General features: G+C 53.8%; 1 protein-coding gene and 1 pseudogene across 2 annotated transcripts; one reads left to right on the plus strand and one right to left on the minus strand.

The window, feature by feature from the left end:
- Positions 1-9,078: 9,078 nt before the first annotated feature.
- On the minus strand, positions 9,079-14,029 carry LOC308526424 (F-box only protein 31-like; annotated as a pseudogene). The gene is made up of 3 exons: positions 13,973-14,029; positions 12,488-13,906; positions 9,079-9,135 (listed from the first exon to the last, which is right to left on the minus strand). The product of its transcript is annotated as an F-box only protein 31-like (transcript).
- Positions 14,030-15,273: 1,244 nt separating this feature from the next.
- Positions 15,274-25,988, plus strand: LOC308526426 (protein Daple-like; the record flags this gene model as incomplete). Its single annotated transcript, XM_081101537.1, has 6 exons — positions 15,274-15,281; positions 16,888-17,074; positions 18,359-18,483; positions 20,474-20,560; positions 22,453-22,628; positions 25,716-25,988. 6 exons carry the CDS (start codon positions 15,274-15,276, stop codon positions 25,826-25,828), a joined length of 696 nt encoding a protein of 231 aa, XP_080957663.1. The 3' UTR covers positions 25,829-25,988.
- Between the last annotated feature and the right edge of the window lie 1,623 nt (positions 25,989-27,611).

Consider the following 27,611-nt stretch of genomic DNA (forward strand, 5'->3'; position numbering starts at 1 on the left):
TCTTGTACATTGTGCTGCTATGAACAGAGGGGTGCATATGTCCTTTCTGATCGGTGTTTCTGATTTCTTGGGATATAGTCCTACAAGTGGGATTACTGGATCAAATGGGAGTTCCATTTTTTAATTTTCTGAGGAAACTCAACACTGTCTTCCACAGTGGTGGCACCAGTCTGCATTCCCACCAGCAGTGCAAAAGGGTACCGTTTTCTCCCCTTCCTCGCCAGCACCTGTGTTTGTTGATTTGTTGATGATAACCATTCTGTCGGGTGTGAGATTGTATGTCCTTGTTGTTTTGATTTGCATCGCTCTGATGATTATTGTCTGATATTTTGCTGCCTATGGATTCTTCTGCGTATGGATATATGTCTGATATTTGTCTGCCTATGGATTCTTCTAAGATTTTTATGGTTTCCCGCCTTATGTTTAAATCCTTTATCCATTTTGAGTTTATTTTTGTGTTTGGTGTAACTTAGTGGTCTAGTTTCTTTCTTTTCTTTTTTTTTTTTTTTTTTTTTTGCTTGTATCCATCCAATTTTCCCAACACCATTTTTTAAGAGACTATCTTGGCTCCATTGTATACTCTTGTCTCCTTTGTCAAATATGAATTGAGTTTAATGGCCTGGGTTGATTTCTGGATTCTCTGTTTGATTTCATTAGTCTACACGTCTGTTCTTGTTCCAGTACCAGGCAGTTTTGAGAACTGAGGCTTTGTAATATGGCATAATATCTGGTATTGTGAGTCCTCCCACCTTGTTGTTCTGTCTCAGGATTCCTGTGGCTATTCGGGGTCTTTTTAAATTCCATATTAATTTTTGAAGAGTTTGTTGTAGGTCTGTGAAATATTCCGTTTGTAATGAATGGGATTTTCATTGAACCTATAGATTGCTATCAGTGGTATGGACATTTTAATGATGTTGATTCTACCAATCCATGAACACAGTATATCCTTCCATTTGTTTATGTCTTCCTCTCTCTCTTTTTTCAACATCCTGTAGTTTTCCGAGTACAGGTGCTTTTACCTCGTGAGTTAAGTTTATTCCTAGGTCTCTTAATTTTTTTGGTGCAGGGGTAAATGGGATTATTTTATTAGTTTCTCTCTGTGTGAGTTCATTATTGGTGGATTTTCTGAAACAGTCCGAGGAGTATACTAGTAGGTGCTAGTTCTTCTTTGAATGTTCAGTAAAACTCCCCTGTGAAGCCATGTGTTGGATGATTAGTGACTTTGACTAGGTTTTCATATGTCTCTTGGCCTTCTGTGTGTCCTCTTTCAAAAAATATCTATTTAGGTCCTTTGTCCGTTTTTTGATTGGATTATTTACCTTGGTTTTGTTAAGCTGTAGGAGTTCTCTGTAATTTTTGGAGAATAAGCCCTTATTGGACATAACATTGGCGAATGTGTTCTCCCATGCAGTGGGCTTTCTTGTTCTTTTGGTTGATGCTTTTTCTTTTGATGTAGTCCCATTTGTTTCTTTTCTCCTTAGCTTCCATTGCCCTAGGAGCTGTATGGGTCAAGGTATTGCTGTACTTTATTTTAAAGACTTCAAATAAATTCAAACTTTGAGAAAATTTGATGTAGTTAAGTAATTCCATTAGTGTGTTGAAAACATTCAATCATTCAAACATTCAGTTTTATACATAATTTTTATATCTGTAGAATTCTAATTTCTCTTTTAGAAAATCTATTTCTGCTGATTTTAGAGAAGAAGGGAAAGGGTGACATAGAAACATAAATGATGAGAGAGAATCATTGATCAGCTGCCTCCTGCACGCCCCACATTGGCGATTGAACTGGGCATGTGCCCTGACCAGGAATTGAACTGGGACATCCTGCTTCCTAGGTCGACGCTCCACCCCTGAGTCATGCCAGCTTAACTAATTTCTCTTTTTTAAGTTCTATTTGAACATAATGTCGTGGTCATGGTTTGCTCTCCAGGTTGATTAGTGAAAAGGCTCCAATAGGGAGTTTACAGGTTAAATTTATTATTTATTAAGTTTGGAGTAGCCCCTGTCTATGGGCGCTGGCCTCTGTGAAGTCATGGTTCCCTCCTGCTCATCTGCGCCTCTCCTGGAGGCTTCTAGCATTTAGTGTTTGCCTTCAGCAGTGACACGTGTTCATGACACCCTGACCTGGCGGGCCGAGCTCACCTGCACCCACAATTGAAGCTGCCCCCCAAATCTGCTCTTCCCTACCCCAGGTTTCCTCTTCCAGCTCCTGGTCCTCAGAGTTTCATCTTTTCCATCTAGTGGCTGCATGGCTGGTCACAGCTGCTGGGTCTCCGGGTCTTCCTTCCCAGGTCCCGCGGGACTGCGTCTGGCAAGTCTCCCTTCCAGGCTGCCCCTTACACAGGGCTCCACGCCCCCACCTGGTCCTGCTCCCGCCCCCTCCCCTGGCTCAGCTGTGCTTCAGAATGAGGGCTGTGGGATGTGCAGCGCTGCAGACAGATGTGCAGTGCTCTGTTTCCAAGGAGGTAGACGGCAGCTGGCCGAGGCAGCCCCCCTGGACTGAGAAGGCCAGAGGGTGGCTCACAGGCAGGGCCCAGTGCTCTGGCAGGTGCTCTGGGCTGCAGCCAGCAGTCCGTGTGGCCCTGTGCCAATCTGGCACACTCAGACCGGGTCTTAAAGGGCATGCCCCGTGGGCGTGAGTGTCCTACCAGGTGTGTGTTGATGCGCTGGTTTTAAAAGGACTGACTCTTTCAGCATAAACGCCTCAGCTGGCTGACAAGAAGGGTCCCTGAGAGGAACGCGCTGCCACAATGGTCAGGTGTGTGCGATGACGCTGGGTCTGTTTCACTCCTGCAGGTCGGAGCTCCCTCTCTGGAGGCTGTGCTGAGGAAGTTCGATGAATTCTATAGAAAGGGAAGCAGGGCACAGAGGGTGGCAACCGGCTTGCCATCCTTGCCCTTTTGTATGACTTCCACCTGCTACAGTCTCTCTGCATCTTCCACATTTTGGAAAAACTGACTAGAACTTTCACAGAGAAAAGATAAGGAACTGATCCTGTTCAGGGTGAGAAATGGGGATTTTCATTGAGAAAACACGATGCTGTGTCCCTGGCAATGATCAGAGAGACCAGGGCCAAAGCCTGCGGGGCAGGCAGCACCTTCCAGGACCAGATCAGGGACGATGGGTCCCTCGACCTGCCTCCTAAGTGCTCAGATGCTGAGCAGCAGGTGAAATAAGTGGGTAAATGCTGGGTGTCATGCCCCAGCCATCTGTTATCGTCTGCTCCAGGGATGAAGATGTTTTTATCGTGAGTGTGTGAACAAACCTTATTCCTTTACTAAAACGCGGGTGTTTTGTGAGTTTAAGAATCGATTTAATTCACACTCATCTGTTCAACAAATGTTCACTGAGGAAGGCCATGTGGCTTGGGGCTCAGGTGTCAGCGACCTGGACTTCTGGCTCAGCCCTGGACGGCAATGTGACCTGAGTCTTCCAAGCCTCAGTTTCCCCTTGTAGAACACAGGGCTGAGCAGAGCTCCTGCCTAGTTTCCTTTTGTGCAGATCAGAGATAGGGGAGGGCGGGGAGCCCCTCGGGATGTGTGAGGAGCAGGAAGAGGGTGCGTGTGGGACCCCCAGGGGACCAGGGCAGAGGCCGTTGCAAGGACTTGGGCTTTGATCCTGGAGGCACCTGGAGGGTTCTGAGTGGGAACATGGCCTGGGAAGGGTTCGTGCTAACGGTCACCGTGGCTACAACGTTGAAGACGGAGGTGGACAGGCAGGAAGACCCCCTTCAGGGGTCAGAGATGGTGGTGGGAGGATTAGCTCTGTGGTAGTGGATGTGGGTGTGGGAGAGGGTGTGGGAGTTGGAACTGACCAGGCGGAGAATGGGTGGGAGGGAAGGCGGGGTCAGCCCATGTTCTCAGCTGGGCCTTTAGTGGGCAGCAGTACATGCAGGAGACACGGGCTCAAAAGGGAGGACGGGATCATCCTGAAACCTGAAATGCTCATTGGGAGGTGCTGTGGTCTGAGCCCTCTGAGGACGCACAGCCCTTAATATACGCAGTGGACACTGGGAATGGGTGGGTGTGATGCTGTGTGAATTCTATCACTGAAAAGTGAGTACTTGGAGAAATCTTAGACAGGGGTATCTGGGAGGTCTCTGAATTGTTCTTGCAACATTTCTCTCAGTGTGACATTCTTTCCAGTTGAAAAGTTAAAGAGTGTACAGGCCAGGAGTGGGGAAGGAATGGCCAATGTCCTGGAGAGGAGGGGTGGCTCAGTGCACAGAGCCAGGAGGGAGGAGTGCAGGAAAGGGGGGGAGAATCCATGAGCAGGAGAGGGAACGGGAGCTCTGTGGGTAGTGGTCCAGGCCCCGGAGGAGGTCTGGTGGGGGTCCGGTGCCGGGTCATGTTAAAAGGCTGCAGAGGCTGGTGTGGGGATGGTCTGCCTGCGACCATCGGGTTTATCAGCAGTGGTGGCCACGTGCAGAGTTGGTTTATTTCTTCCCAAGTTGAAGTGATGACCATTTGAAATGGATGGCTCTCTCTTTCTTTTGTTTATGTTTTTAAGGTTCGCTGTGTGCTGGAAACGGTGTTGGTTCTGAAGAACAGTGGCGTGCAGAGGCTTCCGGGCTGTGAGCCTGAGCCTGTGGAGAAACTGAGGAAATTGCTAAGAGCGAAAGCGAGTTCCCTGTGGACATGGACCCACCGAGGATGGGTGGGAGGTAGTTGGAGCCGCGAGTCGGGTGCCCGGCCTGGTCAGCAAGAGTTGCGAGGGATCGAATGGCAGCTGTGTTTCTGCGGTGAGACCCTGTGAGGGGCCCGTGTGCAGTGAGTCCCTGTGAGTTCAGCATCCCCCCCACTTAGCCGGTGGTGCTGGACTCGGCTGTGCAGCAGAATCACCAGAGACCTTCTGATCACTGTGGAAGAGGGCCCACCAGGACCGGAGGCGTTAGCCCAACAGGAGCGGGGCTTGTCTATGTAACCTCCCCAGGTAGTTTTACGTGGGCCACAGCAGAGACCCACTGCCATCTCCAGTCAGGGCGTCCTCTACCCTTAGTTTTTTATTCATTTTTTTTTTTGAGGAGAATTCTTATTTTATATATACTTTTATTGATTTCACAGAAAACTGGAGACAGAGCATGAGAGAGAAACACCAATGAGGAGAATCATTGATTGGCTGTCTCCTGGACACCCCGCATTGGGGATGGAGGCCACAACCGGGACATGTGCCCCAACCTGGAAGCCAACCATAACTGCCTGGTTCTGGTTCATAGGTTGACACTCAACCACTGAACCAGGCCGACCAGGCTCGGGTGCCGGTAAACCTGCTTGTATAAAGAAAGGAATGGTATTGTTGGTTTAGTTAGCTTCAATGTATTCTTTGAAACTATTGGGGAAGATGCTAAGAATTTATATGTGAAAATTTGAGAATGACTTTCTACTGCCTAATGGAACCCATTTTTTCTTTCAACCCTATGCCAAGGACGTGCTTACTGATTTGAGAGAGAGAATCATTGATGTGAGATAAAAGCATCAATTGGTTGCCTCTCATACACACTCCCACTGGAGACTGAACGCCCAACCTAGGTATGTGCCCTGACAGGGAATTGAACCCACAGCCTTTCCGTGTAGAGAATGATGCTCCAGCAAACTGATCCACACTGGCCATGTCGTGGAACCAATTTTTAGGAAAGAAAACTTTATGTTACTCCTACCCTTTGTGCATATCCTGGTCCAAAATACATCTCAGTCCATGGGAGTTCATGGAACACCTTGATGACTTTGAGTTGATTGAATGAGATGCAATGTGTGCAATGTGCTCATCACTGTGCCAGGCTTGTGCTCGCTCTTTGTGGTTGCAGTCGGCCTCAACCTGTTTTCTCTGTCATTCTCATGTATTTTCCTTAAAATAGCGCTAGGTTCATAAATTTTGCATCGTTTCTCTAAAATGTTGGCCCTAAAAATTGGGAGCAGAGAGTTTCAAATGTTATCATCCAGTTTGTATCTCATTGGCATAAGATCATCAATTCAACTGTTCTTGAAATCTTGATTTGCATAATGATAAATAATTTTCAGTATCTGAAGATTCCTGAAAGTATATGTTATTCGCTGTGTTCCCACTTCAAGTAACTGCATCCATAAATTCGTTTCCGGGTTAGATCACATTTCGTTGGACATTAATTGAAATCTCATCATGCTGCCCACAAATGAAGGCGGTTAGATTTATGGAATAGCTTCTGTATGAGGAATTGATTGAGATAGTTATGAAAAAGTAACCACTTTAGGTCGGATTTTTTTCAGTTTTGTTCTTTTGTTCGGGGCAGGAATAGACTGCTGGGGACTCGCTATGATTACAAGGAATATTAATGGTGCTCTGTTAACCATGATTGTTCTGTTCTAATGAGAGAAAGCACGTTCTGATCTGGTGGAGAGTTGTCCGCCCTGGGACATGGGAGCTAACAAGGGAATGCAGGCCACCCTCCTTTCTGAGAAAGGCCTAGATCAGCAACCTCGTTGCCTGTAGTCTGGTCCCGGAGCCACCCGGCCTCTGCCAACACCCAGCCCGAGTTGCCTGTAACCTGTAACCACTATACCTTCCTACTTTCCCAGGCCTGAAATGTCTGCTTTCCCGTGGGATCTTTGTCCTTCTACCCAAGATAAGCAGCTGGCTTACTGGGGGTGGGGGACAGGGGGTAGAGCAGACGTTTGTGGGTGACCTGCTGCTCTCTCCTTCTGCTGCATTCATGGAATAAATGATCTCAACCCTGTCTCTGCTTCATTGGCTCAAGGAGTGACCAGCAGCCCGGACCCATTGCTTGTCCAGATTCACTTTCAGTAATTTTATAACAGTCATTGGAGCTGGATAATGAATCGAAATGCTAATCAGTACTCTCTCCCCACCCCCAATCTAAGTCCAAAATTTCATCTACTTTAAACAATTTAAATTTGTCTTAAATTAAGAATGAGTTTTTTAATTAACCCAAGTAAACCATTACTAGTTTAGAAATAATTGATTGGCAGCCTAAATGTTTAAATTCTGTTCTGAGGGTGCCTGTATATTTGTTCTCTAAATGTCTTTCTTGCATGTGCTAATTTAGTACTCCTTGCACAGAAAGCTATGTACAAAGTCCTTTTGTTAAAATATTTTCCAGTCTGGCTGGCATGGCTCAGTGATTGAGTGTATCACTACGACCAGGAGGTCACCATTAGATACCCAGTCAGGGCATATGCCCTGGTTGGGGGCTTGATCCCCATTATGGGGCGTGCAGGAGGCAATTGATCAATGCTTCTCTTTCATCATTGATGTTTCTCTCTTGCTATCTCTCCTTTCCCCTCGGAACTCAATAAAGATATATTTTTTAAAAGTATATAAAGTATAGCTCTAGCCAGTTTGGCTCACTGGATAGAGGGCTGACCTGGGGATTGAAGGGACCCAGGTTTGATTCTGGTCAAGAGCATGTACCTTGGTTGTGGGCACATCCCCAGTGGGGAGTGTGCAGGAGGCAGCTGATGGATGCTTCTCTCTCATCAATGATTCTAACTCTCTATCCCTGTCCCTTCCTCTCTGTAAAAAATCAATAAAATATATATTTTTAAAAATATATATGTATATAAAATATTTCTCAAATATATAGCTTTACTTTGTTCATTTTTCTTATAAACTACACATTAGTGAGTGGTCTGTCAAATTGTATTTTAGGCAATTGACTGGTGGACTTGAGGGGTCTTATGTATGAACTATTGACAGTCGATTGTGAGAATTTCTGAGCTGGGCTCTGTAGGTAAGACTTCACAAAATAAAATGATTGTGTAGTTCCCTGAAAGGAACGAATCAAATTTCTGTAATGTGGCTAATGGGAAAAAATAATTTTTTGAAACATAGACAGACATATCAGAATGAAGTGGTTAATTTCCATTGATAATGGTATAGGATCTATAAACATAACCTTTATGTTTCTTTATATTTTATGTTCCAGATAGATCTTAATCTTCATGGGGAGAGTGTCCTAATTTTTGCGTATTCCTAAAGCAGTTGGCATGGGGCATGAGCCTCTGGCAGAGCCATTTAGAATGCTGGGCCTAGAGCAGTTTGGTTGGGGAGCCATGGAGACAGTGGAATGTTAGGTGCGGAGTCGGTGGGCGTGGAGTCGGTGGGCGCGGAGTCAGTGGGTGTGGAGTTGGTGGTGTGGAGTTGGTGGTGAGGAGTCCGTGTGAATTGTCAGTGTGTGAAGAGTCGTTGTGAAGAGTTGGAGTGAGAAGAGTCGGTGGTCGTAGAGTCGGTGAGTGCAGAGCCTCTTCCTGTGTGAGAAGGGACTGTCCCTGCCTCCCCCTCAGGGCTCTTGTGAGGAGTGACTGTGCAAGGACAGAGGGCACCTGGCGCAGGGCCGGGGATGGGCAGAGAGATGGTGTCCAGGTGACTCCCGAGTCTTTGAGCAAACCCTTCCCGCTGCCAGGCTTTGACCAGAACCGTGTCCACTGGCAGCAGGTCCACGGCTTCCCTTCTACCAAGAACCTTGGGTTCTGGCCGGTGCGGGAAAGGGAACACGAGATGGAAAAGCAGGAGCTACCGCCCACTCCCAGTTGTTAGAAGCGTGTGTGGGGCCAGCCTGGGGAAACTGCCACCGAGAGCAAGGGACACGTTGGGTGCATGCGTGTTCCCAAACTGTGAAGGCGCTCGGGGGAGACTCAGCCCAGTGGTTCTGGGAGGGCTCCTGGGCGGGAGCAGAGATGAGGGGAAAGAGCTGACCGGCTCCCCGTGTGTGCTGGGCCCTGGGACCGGAATAGGCCCCGCGGACTCCTCCCCTGAGGGGGCCTGGGAGGGACCAGCCATGGCGTCCCACACCCAGCATGTGCCTGACACCCAAGGGCCCATAGTACCGTTTGCTGTGCCTTAGCCCTCATTTCCGGGAAACTGCCCAGGGCTGTTGGTTTTCCAAGAGGTTGTGTGTGACCTGTTCACCTAGGAACTGGGTGTTGAACAAAAACTCACCGGAACAGCCATTTATTTCCAGCTCCCAGATCAGCGGAGTGACCGTGGAATTGAGAGGCCGAGGCTCAGCCCTCACACCTGGGATAGATCTTAGCCCCACCCCTTCCTAGTTAGGGAAACGGGCTCAGGGAAGTCCCGCACTTGTCAGCAGGTGCGCTCGTCCAACCAGACGAGGCTGTGCATGTCAGACACTCTCACATCCTGTGTACAACAGATGGGGGCAGCTTTAGGTTTATGTGGTGCCCTTCTCTGATTTTCTGCTACTGGGCGGGGGCTGCTGCCGACACAGTGACCTGCTACCAGCGAAGAGTCATATGCTAAGCTCAGTGGCTTAAGTGGGCAGCAGTGAAGGCCCTCAAAAGAGACAGGGCCTGCCTGGCCGGGCCAATGCACAGGTCGTGGGCTCCATGCCCAGGGGTGGCTTGTGGGAAGCAGGCGATCAATGATTCGCTCTCATCATTGATGTGTCTATCTCTCCCTCTCCTTTCCTCTCTGAGATCAATAAAAGTATATTTAAAAGAAATATATATATACTAGCGGCCCAGTGCACGAATTCATGCACAATTGGGGTCCCTTGGCCTGGCCTACGGGAATTCGGCTGAAACTGGCTCTCTGATGGCCCCTGAGGAGTCCCAGATTGCGAGAGGGCATAGGCGAGGCAGTGGGACTCCACTGGTGTATGATGAGGGCGGGGAGGGACACAGGAGGTTGGCTAGTGGGGAGGGACCCTGGGAGGGCCCCAGGGCATGTCTGGCCTGTCTAGTTCAGCCCCAATCAGCCAGACCCCAGCAGCAAGCCAACCTGCCCGTTGCAGCGTCTGCCCTCCAGTGGTCAGTGCACGTCATAGCAAGCTGTTTAGAGCCTTAGCATATCATTCGTGTATTATGCTTTCATTGGTTGAATGGATGACCGGACACTTAGTATATTAGGCTTTTATTCTATAGGATGTTAAAAAAACAACAACAAACAAACGGATATGGCCTGACTGCTGTGTTGCTTTCTGTAAGGATGGATGTAGGTGGGTGACTGGCAATAAGGGTCTCTGCTGGCAACTAGGATGTGGGCCGAGCTGTGATTTGGGAGTCCCTACGGCCTTTCCAAGACATGGTAAACCAGCTAAGGGGCCTGAGAGCCGCCCGTCCTCCTGTCACCTGCTTTACAGCCCTGTGCTGTGCGTCACTTTGCTCAGACACCACAGAGGCCTCATGGGTCTTCATTGCCTACCACGGGTCAGCATGTCCTTTAGTGGCTGTAGGTCTCCCAGCAGGACCCTGTGTTGGAGTCCCTTCTGTGCAGCTGTGCTCTAGGAAGTGAGCAGGTGCATGGAGGCCCTTCATCCTGGGGAATGAGGGTAGCTGCACTGGGGCGGGGCAGGCCAGCGGGTTCCATGGTGCGCATCCTCACCCCACCCCTCTTCCTGCACTAGGATCGTGGACACATCCCCCAGCAGTTCCTTGAGGAGCTGCTGGGGGACATCATGGCCCTCGAGGCTGAACAGGTCCAGAGGAGGAACCAGCCCGCCCACCTGAGCTGGGAGCTGGAGCTGCTGAAAGAAGGTAGGCAGCAGCCCCTGGCGCCGGGGAGCCAGCCTGGCTGTGGCTTCTCTCTCACCCAGGGAGCTGAGCCCTTGGCTCTGAATCTCCTGGGTCAGCCCACCCTCAGCCCAAGTCAGTAGGGTGTGATTCAGGGGCCATTTGGGACCGTTTCATTGCCATTCTCCCCAAGGGGAACATGAGGGGCCAAGCAGCCTCAAAGTCAGGACATGAACTACAAGTAAGCAGATTCAGATTTCTCAGCGCCTGTGTGGACAGTCCCGGGAGCTTCCAGATGACAGCACGCTGACCCCAGAGGCTGTCTTAGATCTGTCCGTGGGGGATTGAAAGCTCTGGATGGCAGGAGCTTCCCCAGTGCTCACTCACCTGCATTATAACAGAGGCCTGGGCTGATTTCCTCCGTTCATGTCCTCCTCGGGCAGATGGGTGCAGTCTGCTCTCTGTCTCCCTGGGCAGGGGCTGCTCAGTGACCTCTCCTCCCGAAGGACCTCACCCACGGGTGGCAAGTCCTCGACACACGCGCCCCAGATCCGCTACCCCCCGCAGGCATACTGGGCAATGACCGTGCCTCCCACTCCCCAGCTGAGCCACCCAGACCCCCCCACTCTGACGGCTGGCCCGGACCATGCCATGTCTTTGCCGTCTCTGTGAGTCTCTGAAATCCTTGACTAGACAGTCAGGTTAGAACTCGGTAAAAAGTGGTTCCAGCAGTTCCACCGTCTGGAACTTCTGCTTTGGCCTCTCCACGGTCACCTGCCTTCTTCTTAAGCTCTGGATGGCTCCCCTACCGGCCCCCAGCTGAGCCAGCACAGGGGCCACAACCAACAGCGGCAGCACCTTGTGTACGACACCCAGCTGACCATCCCCGGCCCTCACACCTTGGCCTCGGGGTGGCGGGTGGCCGTCTGGGGGGATGGTCCTCTCGGGGCCAGAGTCAGAGAGGGGAAGTGGAGGCCCTGGAAGCTGGGCTCTGACTCCACTTTGCTCTTCAGCCTGCACGCGGATCACTGATTTGGAGGAGAATACCCATGCCCTCCGGGGCACAGTAAAGACGCTGCAGGAGGAGAACCAGCAGCTCCGGAAAGAGGTAACGGTGGGCGGTGTCCGGAATAGACGGGCAAGCCGGTGGCCAGGTGTCCCGTGGGGTGACAGGTTTGGGGTTTGCTCTCCAGCCAAGGTCACTCTGTGAGCTGACTGTGGCACGGGCTGGGTCTTTGGCTCTGCAGCTGGAAGAGTTGGGGACCCAACTCACCCAGGACAAGGCCAACAGCCAAAAGGAAGAGCTGGAGGGAGAACTCCAGTCTAACATCGCCAACACCGTGAGGCCCTCCAGGGCCACGCAGGTAGGCCCTCCAGAGCGCATGTCCCCCTGGCGCCCCCGCCTGCCCGAGGGAGCCTCCGGGATCACAGCCGTGTCCTGGTCATTGATCAGTGATTCCTGGGTGACCAGTTCCCTCGCTCAGCTGCAGCTCAGACCAGCAATTCTCAGCCGCTGCCGGCCGCGGGGGCAGGTGTTGCCTCCCAGGGACACTGGCCATCTTGGTGGTGGCTGACAGGACTGAGGGGAGGAGGAGGGCGGTGCTGCTGGCTGTGCCCATTCGATGGTTGTTCCGTAAATATCAGGTCAGTTGGCTGCTAGTGTTGTTCAGATATTCTGTATCCTGACTGCTGTTCTATGTACTTTTTCTTTTTCTTTTCTTTTTAAAATATTTTTATTGATTAAGTTATTATTTTTTGTGTGTGATTAATCACTATGCTTTTATTATGTTCAATTTGTAACAATGAAATTGGGGGTCACCACAACATGAGTCACTGTATTAACCGGTCGCAGCATTAGGAAGGTTGAGAACCACTGGTTTAAGGTTTATTTCTACCTCAATTGCTGGCTTCTACCTAGCCTGGCCCTGTTCCGGGCTTGGGCATCAGGCAACCAACTGATGTGTTTCTCTCACATCAATTCTTTCTTTCTTTCCCTCTCTCCCCCACTCTCTGTAAACAACAAATATCCTCTCGGGTGGTAAACGTGGTCGGGGGTGAATGTTCTTGAGCATCTCCAGGAAGGCCTGCGGGGATGCTGCCTCCACATTCTGGAAGGTGTTCTGGACTCTGCCAAACAGGATGAAGGATTTCTCCTCCAGATCGATGAACCCCAAGTGGTTCTCATCGAACAGGATGACGACTCCAGGGTAGCGCCAGTGTGAGGGACATACGGGAACAGTTTCCACACCATAGAAACACATCCTGCAGTTCCGGGGGTAGTTCTGGTCCCTTGGGCTCACACCCACAGGCAGAGCAAACGGGACAGGCTGCTCCTCTGCAGCTGCAGCTCCGGACTCCCCGACGCTGGGCTGGGCAGGGCTCTGCCAGCCATGGCCCTCGCTTTCCTCGGTCCCGTCTTCTTGCTGCTGGTGCTGCTCCCGGAGCACCTGCTCCTCCATCTCCCGGACCACGCAGGAGAGCCCGTGGAAGTCGTGGAAGATCTCGCCATCTCGCAGCTGGATGCGGCACGTGAGGTGGATCTTAATATGTGGAATGCGATTCCCGTGCTGTGCGTGAGCCTTGCACACTTCCCATGGAAGCTGAGCATGAAAATCATGAGGCCCAAGGGATCCGATCGCATTTGACTTGGAAGAGGCCTGGCCTGATGAGGTGGTCCGGGTGGCTGGGCGGGAGGTAGAGGCGGCGGTAGGTCCGGCAGTGATGCCGCACTGACTGTGACATTCCATATCAGCGCCCGCCGTCCCGAATTCCTCCCTAAGCCGCGTGGGTGAATCCCTTCGGTGGTCTCTCTTCTGGCACTGGCTGGCGAGCCTGTCCTTCCGAATCTGCAGGTGGCGGCTGTGGGGCCTGCGGTGGCGGCCTTCCATGCACTCCACCGTGGCTGATTTCCGCTCCGTCAGGCGGATTCGGAACGCGGGCTTGAATTGCAGTGGGCCGTCCACATGGGTGTTCGGACCAGGCCTGTACGTCCAACCAGTAATGCCTAAGCCGTCCACCGCTACATGGAGCAGTGTTTTATAGACCTCAGTATCTCGCCCCCACAAACCCAAAATGTGTCTGTCTGGGTGGAACAGCTTCGCATAGACTTCTCGGTAAGACGTGCCTACTGCCTCCAGATTCTGCAAGGTTTCACAAACGCCAAACTCCTCCCGGCAGCGCTGTCTCCAGATGTTGTCGGTGTGCAGGGTGCGGCGGAATTTGGTGCAGACCTGGGCCAGGCTGGCCAGGGCGGTGACGGGGAGCGAGGCACAGATACCCACCAGCATCTCCACCCGCAGGTCCTGCAGCGAGCAGTGCGGGGGCGGCCTGGGGCTCGCGATTCTTCCACTGCCCACCCAGCACCCCGCTGCGGCGTCCGCCTCCAGGTGCTTTTCTGCTGGGGCCCGCTTGCCCTCGGCCGCTGCCTTCTCAGCCGGGCCCTGGCTCTTCTGAGGACACCGCTTGCCCTCGGCCTTTGCCATCTCAGCCGGGCCCTGGCGCTCCTGAGGACACCCACATCCCCGCGGAGAGTCCCAGCCGCAGAGGCAAGCGCACTCCTCCATGCCTCCTTGCTCACCAGCCACCACAGTCCATTAAGTTATTACATATGTGTCCATATCCCCACATTGCCCCCTATTGGTGGGGGGAGGGAACTCATGCTCTCAGCCCCGTGTTGTCCGTGTCCATTGGTTAGGCCTATATGCTGGCATAGAAGTCCTTTGGTTGATCTCTATGTCCTTTTAAAAAAATAGGCTTTTACATGTGGTCACAGAGGGCAGCCAAGGAGCTGATCCAGAGAGCGGGCATCCTGTGCCCCTAAAGGTCCCGAGTGTGGAGAGGGCACAGGGCTCCCGTAGCACCATGTGGGCCCGGCCAGCGCAGTTCCTTCAGTGCTGGGGAAACCGCGCTCAGCACGGCGGGTGCTGCCTGCCCCGAGGGTCCCTGCTCTTCTGGGGTCTGCACTTGCCCTGCTCTTGGCCCCTCAGTGTGTGTGGGGGTTCAGGGATATGGGGTCTGTTGCTCCCCGGGGCCTGCACCCAGTGAGGCTTCCTCACCTTTTCCCTCTGGGCAGGAGGATCCTTCCTGTCTGTGCCCCCAGAACCAACAGGGGGCCGAGGAGAGGGAGCTGGAGGAGCCGGGGCAGCAGGAGAAGCCGGTGCCCAAAGGCCAGGAGGCCCTGAAGCAGGAGCAGGAGGCCAAGGCCCTGGCCGCCGCCATAGAGAACAGCGGAGAGGAGGAGAGGCTGCGGCAGGAGAACGACAGGTACCCGCCCGCCCCTGCAGCAGCACCTGCCGCCTTCAGTCACACCAGCTCCCTCAGCTCCCGCTGCGCTCAGCTCAGGGGAGTCCCCTGGTCATGGTGCCCTTTCACCTGCCCTGTCACGGTCACAGCTGATGGTCAGGAGGGAAGGGCCTCCAGCTGGTGGCTGGGATGGAGCATCGTCCAGGAGTGTGTGACCGCCCCTCCCACATGGATGATGGGGATGACTGTGTCGGGCACGGCCATCTTCATCCTCTCTCACCAGCCATTCCAGAAGGACATATGCTTGCTCCCCGTCATTCCCGCGTTCCCTGTTGGCGAACTCACCTCCTCGCTGAGATGCACTTGTCACCCCCCATCGGTCCCCATGGCCTGTCAGGGGCCTGTCCATAGGGCGAGATCTTGGAATCGCCTGATGTGCACATTTGCAGCTGCGGTTGAACAAGTCTCTGACTCCTGCCTGTTTCAGCTCTCACACTGCACACGAGCGTCCCTTCTGTGGTCCATGGAGTGCCATGGAGTCCTCTTCTCTTGCTTTTTGGTGGCGATGTCGCTGTTTGAAATGGCCCCCAGATGGAGTGCTGCAGTGCTGTCTAGTGTCCCAAGTGCACGCTGCGCTGAGCCTCAGGGAAAATATCCGAGTGGCACATGAGGGTCGTTCCGGCCCGAGGTCTGGTGCTGTAGGCTGTCCCAGTGAGCATATGGCACAAAGCGTCCTTATGTCTTGATTGGTTGGCAGAAATGTGGCCAGAGACTCACAGGAACTGGTGGGGACAGTTGCAGTCTACACTGCTCCGTGCTCGCGGGGGCTCCATAGGACATTATACCGCGAATCCTGAGAACTGACTGCGTTTTTATCCTTCTCTTCAAACAGATGAGGAAAGAGGCTCAGAGAGATTCAATAACTTGTTTGGGCCAGTCCTGAGTGCAGTGGCCCAGTCAGGACTCAAATCCAGGTCTTGTCTCAGCCCAGTGGCCTGACCACGTGAAGCCTTCCTTCGCACAGCCTTGTTTTAATATGTTTGGGGCTACACAGTCAGGTGCCTGCGGGGCCAGGCAGGTCCAGCAGGTGGGCAGGGAGTGTCAGCGGCAGGGCAGGCCCTCGTGGAGAATACACACCCTCTGAAGGCGGTCAGCTGCGGGGCGGACCCGGGCTGCCAGGCCATCCTTTTGTTTCTACTTTTTTATTCTTCTTATTATTTAACCCTCACCCCAGGATCCTTTTTCCATTGCCCTTCTGAGAGAGAGGGAGGGAGGGAGGGAAGGAGGGAGGGAGGGAGGGAGGGAGGGGGAGAGAGAAACAGCGATGGGAGAGACACATCTATTGGATGCCTACAGCACACTCCCCTCTATGCCGGGGAGCAATCCCACAGCCCAGGGACATGCCACTGGGAATCCAACCCGTGACCATTCCGGACACAGGCTGATGCTATCACTGCTGAGCTGCCCCTGCCAGGGCCTTTGCTTGATGCTTTCTCCCCACCCTCCCAGAATCTCGGTAGCTGAATGTTGATGTGAAACGGAACATTTTTAGAAATATTGAATAACTAATTACTTTAAATTAAATCACGGAGACTGTGTGGGCCTCACAGGGCCCACCTGTGTTCACATGGAGTCCATGAGCCTCTGGTCATTGAGATTTCAGGTAGAACCCTTACTCCTGGAAAGCCAGTCGGGTAATTATGCTGATGATAATGATGATGATGATGTCAGTGGCTTTACATAATGCTCCAGAATCTCTTATTTGTATCAGGAGTTGGAATCAGAAAGGGACTTGGAATTGGGGAGAAGAGCTGGGCAAAGGCAGAGTTTCAGAGCAAAGATGATCTGATTCCAAGTTTATCAAAAGTGTTTCAGTCGAAGAACCCTTTTTCCAAGGAGGCAGACATGCAAAGCCTTCCATGGGAAGGATTTTTCACAGGCTGCTCTGTTGAATTGTGTCTGAGCCTGCCTGTCCTGTGTCCCAGCCCAGAGTGTGGCAGCCAGGGTGGCCGCATAGAACCCCAACGGACACAGTTTAAGAACCTCTGAATGTGCTCAGCCCTCATTTCCACAGGGGAAAACTTGAGGCCCAGAGAGGATGGGGGTGTGATTGAGGTGTACGTGGGACAGCGGCTGGGAGTGCTCCTGAGCCCTGGACCATGTGGCTCTCCACCCGCAGGCTCACTTCCTGGATTGAGCTGCTTCAGGCTGAGCAGGAGGAGCTACACTCCCACAGGCAGGAGCTGCAGGACTCCATAGAGGAGGTGGAGCTGAAGATGCGGATCTGGGAGGCCGAGTTCCAAGACCTGAAGGCGGAGCAACTGCCCAAGGAAATCTTGCTCACCAAGCTGAGCAAGCAGTGTGAGGTGAGGCCGGGGGCTGGTGGGCCTCAGGACACCGGGCCTGAGCCCAGGGCTGACAGCCTGGGGCTCAGCCAGGTCGGAGTGGGTCCTCATTGGCATCTGTGCCCAAAGACTGTGTGGGAATGTCACCCAGAGGCCGAGAGGAAGAAAGAGGCATTTAACGGGGACAAGCACCTTGGCTGGAGGGGATGTGTTAGAAAAGACCTCTCACCAACCTTTGCTTTTGTATTTTTTAAATCTATTTTTCTTGATTTGAGAGAACAAGGGAGACGGAGAGAGAGATGGAAACATCTATGAGGACAAAGAATCGTGGTTCCGCTGCCTCCTGCGCCACCCCCGCGGGGTGCCAGCCCACAACTTGGGCATGTGTCCTTGACCGGATTCGAACCTGGGACCTTTAGTTCGCAGTCCAATGCTCTCTCCACTGTGCTAAACTGGTTAGGGCCTGACCTTTCCTTTTCGCAGGCCCGGGGGCCGGGGGGTGGGGGGGTGGGGGGGGTGCATGGAAGCAGCTAAGTGCTGTTTTCATTCTGTCCTCGCGGCTGAGCTCTTTGCTCTGTGCTCCCCGTGTCATCTCACTGAATTCTCACAATGCTTTTGTGAGCTGGCGCCCATCCGCATCCTCTGAGGTTGGGTCTGAACTCAGTTTGTTTGAAGCCAAAGCTTGGGCTTTCCCGCCACTCCAGCCTGATGATGTTCTGGGTGGAGAGTTGAGCAACCTCAGCCCCGAATTCCTATCCAGCCCGGCATTTATTTTTCTGATGTCAGAGAGAGGAAGGGAGAGGGAGAGAGGGATGGGAACTTCAGTGAAGAGAGAGAACCTCTGATGGGCTGCCTCCTAAACGCCCCCTACTGGGGATCGACCCCTCATCCTGGGCATGTTCCTTGACCAGGCATCTCTTTTGTGAACTCCTGGTGCATGGGGGGCCGCTCCACCACCTGAGCCACACCCTTTGGGCTGCTTCCTAATGAGATACTTTACATTCTTTTTAAAAATGGCTGTCAAGTTCTCAGAGCCTCTCGTACATTTTGCACTGATGGCGCCTCTCTGCTCAGACTGGCTGTGTTTTCAGTGCTCAGTGGCCACACGTGGGCAGGGCTGCGCGACTGGCCGGTGCACTCGGCCATCCCCATGTCATTGGCTGTGTTGATTCCTGTGACTGGTGAAGCTCATGCCGAAATGGCCATGTTCATGCACGTGGCCCTTTTCTCCTTTTGGGAGCAGTTTCCCAGCAGTGGAGTCACAGGGGCCCGTGGTGTTGAGGACATTGTTGATCTGTGTTTCAGTCGCTCACCCGTGAGACAAAGGACTGGCAAGAGGAGAAACATCGCCTGAGGAGGGAGATAGACACCTTGGAAGAGCTGAACCAGAGCCTCCTGGACGCATGGGACCAGCACTGCACTGAGAACGTGTAAGGGGGAGGGGTGACCGACACCTGTCCGCACAGGGCTGCGGGCTTCCAGCTCCACGCCCAGGCCTCCACGTTCTGGGCAGAGAGCCCGCCGGCGAACTGGTGTCCCCAGGGCAAGGGAACAGACCATCTTCCCAGTGGACCCTGCTCTCCTCTCCCCGGAATGGCTCTAGAATTCTGCAAGGAGCGGTGGTTGGATTTTGCTGGCTTCAACGACATGGCCCACTGCCAGCCGCTTCTTAATCTGCTTTTGGAATTAAGCTCAGTTTAAAAATGATGACAGAGGTAAAGAGAGGTACCTAGGGAAGCCATCCAGGTCGCGGGTTGAGCCCGTTCTCTGTCTGATTTCCGCTTGAGGGGCTGGAGAGAGGGTTGTGGGTGCGCCCCAGTTGTCCTCCCTCTGCTGACATGACACGGACCTGGCTGTGGCGGAGGCCCTGCGAGGTGCACACAACCAGTGACCTGGTGGCCACGCACAGGCAGGAGTGATGGCGTGTGAGCAGAGCTGTGTGCCCAGCAGACAGATGTTGAGGAGCTTCAAGGAGGCGGAGAAGGAAGCGTGGTGTCGGAGTTGGGGTTCTGCAGCTGACCCGGATGGGGACATGGCTAGCCGGGGGGGGGGGGGGCGGGATTTGGGGGGACGTGAAGGTGGAGCACGGGTGGTCGGGGTGCAGGGAAGGTGCAGGCAGTGGCAGGAGGGAAGGCTGGAGCAGGGGGCACTCAGATGGGGAAGGCCTCCATGCCTTGCTAAGGAGTCAGATTCCCTGGGAGTGAGTGTTTACGGGAGGCTGGTCTAAGGGCCGAGGGAGCTGCCAGAGAGGAGGCAGGAGGAAGAGGCTTGGTGCTGGAAACCTTGGGGTTGGCAGTCAAGTGACCCGAGATGCATCTGGTGGGCCCAGGGTGGTCTTCACCCTTCGGTGCTGAGCTGTGGGACTGTCCTTCCTTGTGATGGGGAGTGGCTGGCCAGGAGGGACAGAGGGACACGGTCACAGTGGCCACAGGGGCACTGTCCCAGTCCCGCGGGGTCACGGTGCTGCTTCACTTTTCTCCCGGGTTCTTCTGCTCGTTTACAGCTGGCTCGCCACCTACCCAGGATGGTTTACAGGCAAAGCCACACTGTAGTTTGGGGTAGTAATGACCGTGGCCTGAGTTGGCTCTCTACAGCACAGCGGGTCCCAATGACCAGCAGAGGTTGGGTAGGTGCCAACTAGAAGCATCGGGGCCTGGTACCCAGGGGGATGATCTGATGAAGGTTTTGCATTAGACAGTGTGTGCAGGAGGCAGGGAGTGGGCAGGCTTCCTGAGCTGCCCCGAGTGGAGTCTTCCCAGCCCGGGGCGGGTTGGGGGCCTGTCTTGTGTGAATTTGTGTGCCTAGTGGTGGGGGTCGGGCAGAGCCAGACAGGAAAGCGCTCTAGCATAAGGCCCAGCAGCACGGCTGAGGGAAGAGGGGAACACAGACTAGAAGAACAGATGCCGAGCCAAGGCCGCTGGGAGCAGGTCAGGGTCGGTGGTCCTGGGCCCAGCGGTTTGCGAGTCATCGCTTTTCACAGCTGCTCACTGCACGGTGAAGTCTCAGAAAAGCCCGCGTCTTAGGTGGGACCTCGACAGCCTCATGGCCAAAGGAGCCTGAGCTGCTGCCTCGATCCAGGGGACTCATGTTCAAGCAAGGAAGCCAGGGTCTCTGCCGTCAAGGCCCACGGGTTTGCCATCCTGAGTTGCACATGGTTCGGGGCTTGCTCTCCTGAGATGTGGTCCAGCCTGCTCCTTGGTGCTACAGCAGGTCTCCTCACGTGTTAGGGTTCCCGGACCCACGCCACAAGCTCCCCTCCCCATCTTCCCCCCTCGGCGAGCTTGACGGTCATGAGCACCGTGATGTCCGAGTCCCCGGAAAATGCCGGCCCTTCTGGGCCAGGTCCCAGCCAGGGCCGATGAGTCCCTTGACACGTTTTATATAAAACCAGACTGTTCTTTCTTTCTCCTCTGTTTCCAGCGACACCCGGCAGACTATGCCTACAGGAGAGGCGGAAGAGGACAGAATTGGGGCTCCAAAGGAGGCTCAGTGTCCTGCTCCTAGGAAGTGAGTTGATTTCAGCAGCAGGAACTTCAGCTCAGAACAGGAAGCTGCTCTTTCACGAGTGGGGAAAGCCATGTGGAGCAGTGCCCAGTGTGTGGGGCCCGCACCTTCCCCTCCAGGGCAGGTCCCCTGAGCGCACCTCCCTCCCAGCTCTGAAAGAATTGAGAGTTTCTTTCCGGCCTTCCTCGGGGTTATCCTCTGAGGGTGGCGAATGCCAGCTGCCATGTCCGGTTGAAGGGGCAGAGAGTCTGGATTAGAGCCACTGAAGCAGGACTATCAGGCTGTGTCTCCAGGTTTCAGGACCTAGAAAGCCATGTTTCTGTTTTGGGAAGGAAGCGTGGGCCGGACACCTGGGCCAGCACCCATGGACTTCAGTCACAGGAACCTCTTGGTCTTCCCTACATTCCTCTGGATTCTCTGGACGCCAGGGTGGTTCTCAAACACGTTCCCTTCTGCAGAGCAGCAGCCCCGGTGGCGGGCGGCTCGGTCCCCCAGGCTGAGGGCTTCTGATCAGCAGGCCGTCTCCTGCGTCCGGGCCTGAGCCCCAGGAGCTGGGCCTTCAGATTATCCTGCCCCAGACCAGCCTTGAGGGCAAATCACCATGAATCCTGCAAGGGCTCTCTGTTGACATCACAAAACCACATAATTTACCACGCTCCTCCTGTCCCTTGTGTTGGCGGGGACATTGAGGCCTCGATGAGGAAAGTACTCAAGTTGAGTCAGCACAGTGTCGCTCTGTGGCAGAGCCAGGATTAGAACCAGCTGCGGTTCTTCTTGTGACATTAGAATGCCTCCCTTTCCGGTTAGCTGCACTGTATGACCCTTTCAGTTCACTGTTTTCATTGATTCGTTTTTATTTTACTATATATATATATATATATATATATATATATATATATATATGTATGTATATGTATATATATTAGTATATTTTAACTGAATTCAGAGAAGAAGGCTGAGGGTGAGAGAGAGAAACATCAGTGATGAAAGAGAATCATTAATTGGCTGCTACCAGCACACCCCCCACCGGGAATTGAGTCTGCACACCCCCCACCGGGAATTGAGTCTTGACCAGAATGGAGCCCAGAACCCTTCAGTCCATAGAGTGATGCTCTACCCACTGAGCCCAACCGGCTAGGGCTATTTTAATTTTGCTTAATCCTCACATGAGGATTTTTTTTCAGTGATTTTTGGAGAGAGTAGAGGGGAACAAAGGGTTGGGGGGAAGAGAGAGAGACATCAATGAGAGAGACATCAATATGAGAGACACATTGATTGGTTGCCATCCAGCACACGCCCCTAGTGGGCCCAGGGATAAAACTGCAACCCAGGTACAATCCCTTGACCCAGAATCAAACCCTTGACCCTTCAGTGCTTGGCCACTGCTCTAACCCCTGGGGAACACCAGCCAGTGTCCACTCTTTTTCATCCACATGGCCCACTGGGCCCACCCTGTTCCCCCCTCACCCAGATTCCTCAGTGCCCGGAAGGGGCTAAGTCTGCCCGCCTGTCTCACCTATTGGGAGCTCCAGCGGGAAATGAGGAGGCCCTGACTCTCCCAGACATGGCCCTGGGATGCACAGTTGCCAACACACCTAGATGAGCACAGCACCTCTCCCGGTGCCTCCCGGTGACGCAGAGTGGAGGCTGCATGTGAGGTTCTGTTTCCTGAGAGGCTAGTGCGGGTTTCTGCCACAGGGAGCGCTTCTCCCGTCCCTGGGTCTGTGCGAATGAACTGCCAATGGTGCCCCACGCCCTGAGGCCACATGCGATGATCCTGGTGCTGGCGATGTAGATTCGTGGGGAACCTGGTGCTGAACCCCAAGGGAAGGGCCGCTTCCCCGGCTGGAGGGGCAGTGGGGGTTGGCAGTGTCCTAACCCTCTACTCCTAATAGGAAAAAGCGCTGGAATGGAGCCAGAGCCTTCCTCAAATTGTTCCAACGCCAGAGAGACCGCTCTCGAGGACAAGCCAAGTCACCCGCAGATGGCCGTCCTGGGCCCCTGGAGGCCACCCCATCGTGCTCATACTGGGAGGAGAAGGGAGACGCCCGCAGTGGGCCCCCACCAAAAGGTAGGAGGGGCTGGCCTGGCTGCAGGAGGGCAGTGAAGGGGAGGATCTCAGACCTTCCTCAAGGTCAGGGCAGAACCGACGAGATGCGAGCTGGGTGCGCACACGTGTGCTTGGAGCCTGAAGGGGGCTCCGCACGCCCCCGTCTGCCCCCTCAGGTGTGTGAACACCCAGGTAGAACATGTAAGCCCACGTCACTGTGGCGGCAGTTTCATCCAGAACCATTTAGTTCCTTCAGCATGAGGAGCCTCCCCATCACGTACACTGTAGTGGGTCCTCGGATATCCAGAGCGGATCTCCAGACAGTTACCGCGGAGACACGCTCAGGAGAGGATGTGTTTGGGGCTCCTTGTCTCTGCCAGGCCTCGGATTAGCCATTTCTGTCGGGGGAGCCCCCATGTAACCCGTCGTGGACATCTGCCAGGCCTTCAGCCAGGCTCGGGCTCTGCTCTTGCTGTTGCTCTGAAAAGCAGGGGTGGTTCTCTTCTCCCACCTGACCTGGCCCTGAGTCCTCCCACCAGGGGGCGCTGGACCTGCTCATTGAGGGCTGTGATGGGAGTGAGCCATTGGCTCCACAGTGGATTTGTAGCTGCATGTGCTGCCTGTGTTTCCTGGGATCTAAGAGGCTGTCAGCTGTCAGCTGCCCGATTTTGTGCTCATAGAAAGAAAGTGATCGGGTGGTGGCAGTGAGGGTTTTGTCAGAATCGCCACCAGCCGACAGTGACTGGGAGGGATGCTCCAAGCTGCACCCTGATTTCAGAGATGGAAGGTTGCGGGGGGGGGGGGGGGGGAGGGGTCCTCTTAGAACCGATTAAACAAAGCCATTGACTGAAAGGTGGTTTAGTTTTCACATTCACTTTGAAATATCATTTTATTGACTATTTGCCTATAAACCTGCCAAACATGCCCCCTGAGAAAGTTAACAATTTGATGAAGGACACTAGGACTTTCTGAAGACGGGGCCAGGCCCGAGACTCGTGGGCTCCCAGGGGCTGGGGTGACAGGACCTGACAGGACCCGGGGCCGTGACAAGGCGCCCTGTGGCTGTGACGGGTGCAGCAGCCGTTCCGGGGGGCAGTCGCCACTGCAAGTCCTGCTGTGTCACTCGAGATGCAGAAATGAAGTGTGCGCACGCGGACACACTGTCTGGGGGCTGCAGCTTGCGTTCCCGGTCTCACAGGAGGTGAAGTCGGGGAAACGCTCACGTGCAGGAAAATGATCATGAAGCTTACTGCCTTGTTAGCATTGGTTTTCTCCAGAGGGTTCTGTGGCCTCGGGTTTTCATACTGGCTCCTCACACTTTTGGACATGTATCACGTCCACTTGTGTGATTGGCTAAGTTGATGAATGAGCTATAATCAGCCCAATTGAGTCAGCAAAACCTTCTGAGAAAAAACTGCTTGACAGATCCCCGCTGTGGTTTGGATCCCTGAGTGAGCAGGTCAGGGGCTGCAGTTAGTAACGGCAGCCGTGCGAGGGGGCTTTCTGGGCTCAGCAGCCTTTCGGTAGTTGACCCACTTTGTCCGTCTCCTTGAGTTCTAGCTGCCGTGGGAGGTCGGCTCCATTCCTGTCCCCCGTTCAGAGCTGGGAGGGGAGCTCAGGAATGCTTGACCAGGGTCAGCGCGGGCCCAGAGAGTCAGTGTTGGAGCTGGGACCCGAACCCACGTCTGACAGGTTCTGGGGCCCGAACTCTGAACCGCTGTGAGCACTGCCTGCCCTTCAAGCTGCTGTGGTCCCTGAAGATGCTCAACCAACTTGGGGCCCCAGCACTGAGGAGTGGGTCCCTTCTCTGTGGTGTGAGCTGTGTCAGCAGGTGGCGCTGCGGGGGAAGAAATAGCAGAGGTGCAGCTGTGCGCTTGAATCCTCCATCAGGACTGGAGAAATCCCTTCTGTTCATGGATTGACGTGTTGAGGAAGTCACTAGACCAATTGTCTGCTCTCATAAGACTAGGACTTAAAGGCTGTGAGGGCTAAACCAAGAGGAGAGTGTGCGGCGCGATCTACACTGGAAGAATGCTTGAGTTTGAGGGTGTTTTGGTATCAGATAGAGGTAGGTATTTTCATTATGTGCAAAGTCATCCTGCCATCAGAGGCTGTGAGAGGTACCAGAATTCTTAGTGAGCCTGCCCGTTTGTCTCAGTGGTTAGAGCATCGAAGGACCGAAGGGGCGCAACTTAGATTTCCAGTCAAGCGCACATACCTCGGTTGCAGGGTTGATCCTGGCCGCGGTTGGGGTTTGTGAGAGAGGCAACCAGTGGATGTATCTCTCTCCCATGGATGTTTCCCTCTCTTGCTCTCTCCCTCCCTTCACCTACGTCCTCCCATCCACTCTCTCTCTAAAGACCAATGGAAAAAAAATCCTCCCGTGAGGACTTTTTAAAAAGAAGTATTATGACTGAGGAGTCCAGGTGGACTGTTTCACTGCATGCAGCAGGCCAGAAGCATGCCACTAAGTGTTTGGAGGGGAGCAGGAGGTAGTTGTGTGTGAGACAGGATGTCAGGGAGCCTGTCATTAAAATGGATGAGTAAGCGCAGCTGGTGTGGCTCAGTTGGGGGAGCATTGTCCCATGAACCAGGAGATCACCTTCTGATTCCCGGTCAGGGCACACTAGTATGGGCGTGCAGAAGACAGCCGATCCATCTTTCTCATCATTGATGTTTCTATCTCCCTCTCCCTCCCCCTCTCTGAAAATCAATAAAAACACATTGGACAAAAAAGCAGATGAGTAAGGAAAGCTGCCCCCTACATCAATAAACACCCTTGCTTAATAATGTAACCCATGGAAATGGAAAAGCAGTCTAAGACATCCACTCCTTGAGCAGTACAGAATGCTCCTCTCGTGCTACGTGGAGCCCTGGCTCCAGCTGCCACTCCAACACTTGACTGGAGTCCGAGCAGAAAGGGTCCACCGGGCCCTGATGCTGGTTGTGCTGGGGGGAATGTTGCCGTCTCTTCTGGGCTGGACTGGATTCTGACTTCCCAAATACATTTGGCGAATGTAGCGTCATTTGTCCATTATTCAGTTCATTTACTTGCTGTTTTCTGTGTTTTGATCCTTCCTCCCTTGGTTATCACAGATGACAATTTAGCGACGGAACAACGAAAGAGTGCCTTCTGGAGCCGAAGGAAGCATGTTGCGGTCAAAGACAAGCCTCCAGTGGCCAGCTCTGCTTGGTCTAACGTCATGAGATGCTGCATTTAATGCACCCACCCTCTCCTCCCTAACTTGCCTCTCCCTTTTTTCCGACCACGAAGATTCATAATCCTTTCCCTTTATCCCCGTCTTGATCATATACCCTTTATTTCTGAAAATTTTTTAAGTTTCTTTTAAAAGAACAAAAAAACTCCAACAACAACAACAAAAGCCCAAAGAAAACCAGTTCGCTTGGAAGCAGAAAAATCCTGAACCTAATGGAAACCTCAGTCGCCATGACAACAAGGCCAAGCCAAAGCAGGAGTCACCATCGCCCTGACTTAGTGGCTTGATGTGTCCCCTACTTGGCCTCTTGCACCGGCTATAACTCCTGGGCTAGCACGGCCTGGTCCTCCCTCGGCCTGTCTCCCGTGGGCGCAGTTGGAAACCCGAGGTCTCTCTGGCTTGGCTGTGTCCGCCGCTCTGCTCCTCCAGGTGACGCCACGCAGTGGAGGCCTGATGTCAAGCGGTAAGATTTGGGTGCTTCAGACTTCATGGTGGGTGTGACATTGAGTGGCTGAGGGGCAGGGGGGCAGGTCCTGGGAGAGTGAGGAGGGGGCGGCAAGCCCCACAGTGGGTGTGGCTCCGGACCCACAGCCCCGGGGCTGCCTGGAGCCCAACGCTGTGCAAACAGCCTGTCCTCGTGCTCCCAGAGCTCCACCGCACGCCTGTGCCACTGGGATTGGAGAGCCCATCGCCTGTCCCACGATGAGGTAGTTGCAGGTCTTTTCAGGGTTTTGCCCTCATGTTTGTTTTTTTTTTTAATTGGGATTCTGTTTAGCTTTGACAAGAGTATACGTTCATGGTAGAAAATTCAGAGATTGCAGAAAGCACAAAATACCAGGTAAACTCATGGTGCAGTCAAAGTCACCATGCGGAGAGGAGGACTTCTTAAACAGAGGGTTGTTCGGGTGGTAACCAACTTGGTTCTCAAATCGTAAGGGTGCCCTCCTGGACCGTGAGGGCCCGGACCACAGGTGTGGAGTGGTCCTAGGCAGACTCGGGTCAGGGTGCTTTGAAATCAGGGATCTGAGGACACAGTGTCTCACAGCAGGTGTGCCCAGGAGTTATGTGTTGGCCTTGTGCCAACATTTGGTGCAGCCTCGTGAGTTGGTCCCCCAAGTTCTCCCAGCTGCTCAGAGCCTGCCCTGTGAGCGATGGGTAGAGTGGAGGCCTCCACTCAGGTCTGCGGCCAGGGCCTCCCAATCAGACCACAGCCCGTGAGGCGCAGCCCCACCTCTGTGCCTGGGCTCCGTGGGCCCCGCTGCCTCTGCTGCTAGGCCTCGGTGTGGTCGCCCCCCCTTGGCATGGGGTGTTGCAGCCCCATTTCTCACTGTCCTTCTCTGCCCCAGGCCCTGGGGACCCGATACTGAAGGGAGTGGTCCTCCACGGAGGCAGCCTTGACCACTCAGATGCCTCTGCTGACCCAGCACCACACAGTGACTGCAGCCCCGGCTGCCAGGACGAGGCCTCAGCCCCGGACGTTCAGGGCAAGTGGCCACCATGGCCCCTGTCCTGGCAGTGTCAGCTTCTCAGAGCCCGACGGGTCCAGGGCAGGACCACAGGGAGGGGCTCCCTGCCAAGAGCCCACGCAAGTCACCCGATGTGGCTCCCACGCCAATGGGCCCCTGAGAACGTCAGTCATGGGAACAACTTAGAGAGCAGGCGGGCGTCGCCACAGCTGTGTGGGACCAGCAGGTGGAGCTCAGACCATGAGCGTGGCCATGGGCGACTCGTCTTTTGGACCCTCAGCCCCTGAGCCTTCAAACTCCTGACGCCCCTTCTGACCACC

Source organism: Myotis nattereri (genome assembly GCF_964212035.1).
Source record: "Myotis nattereri genome assembly, chromosome: 10".
NCBI classification, from domain to species: Eukaryota; Metazoa; Chordata; class Mammalia; order Chiroptera; family Vespertilionidae; genus Myotis; species Myotis nattereri.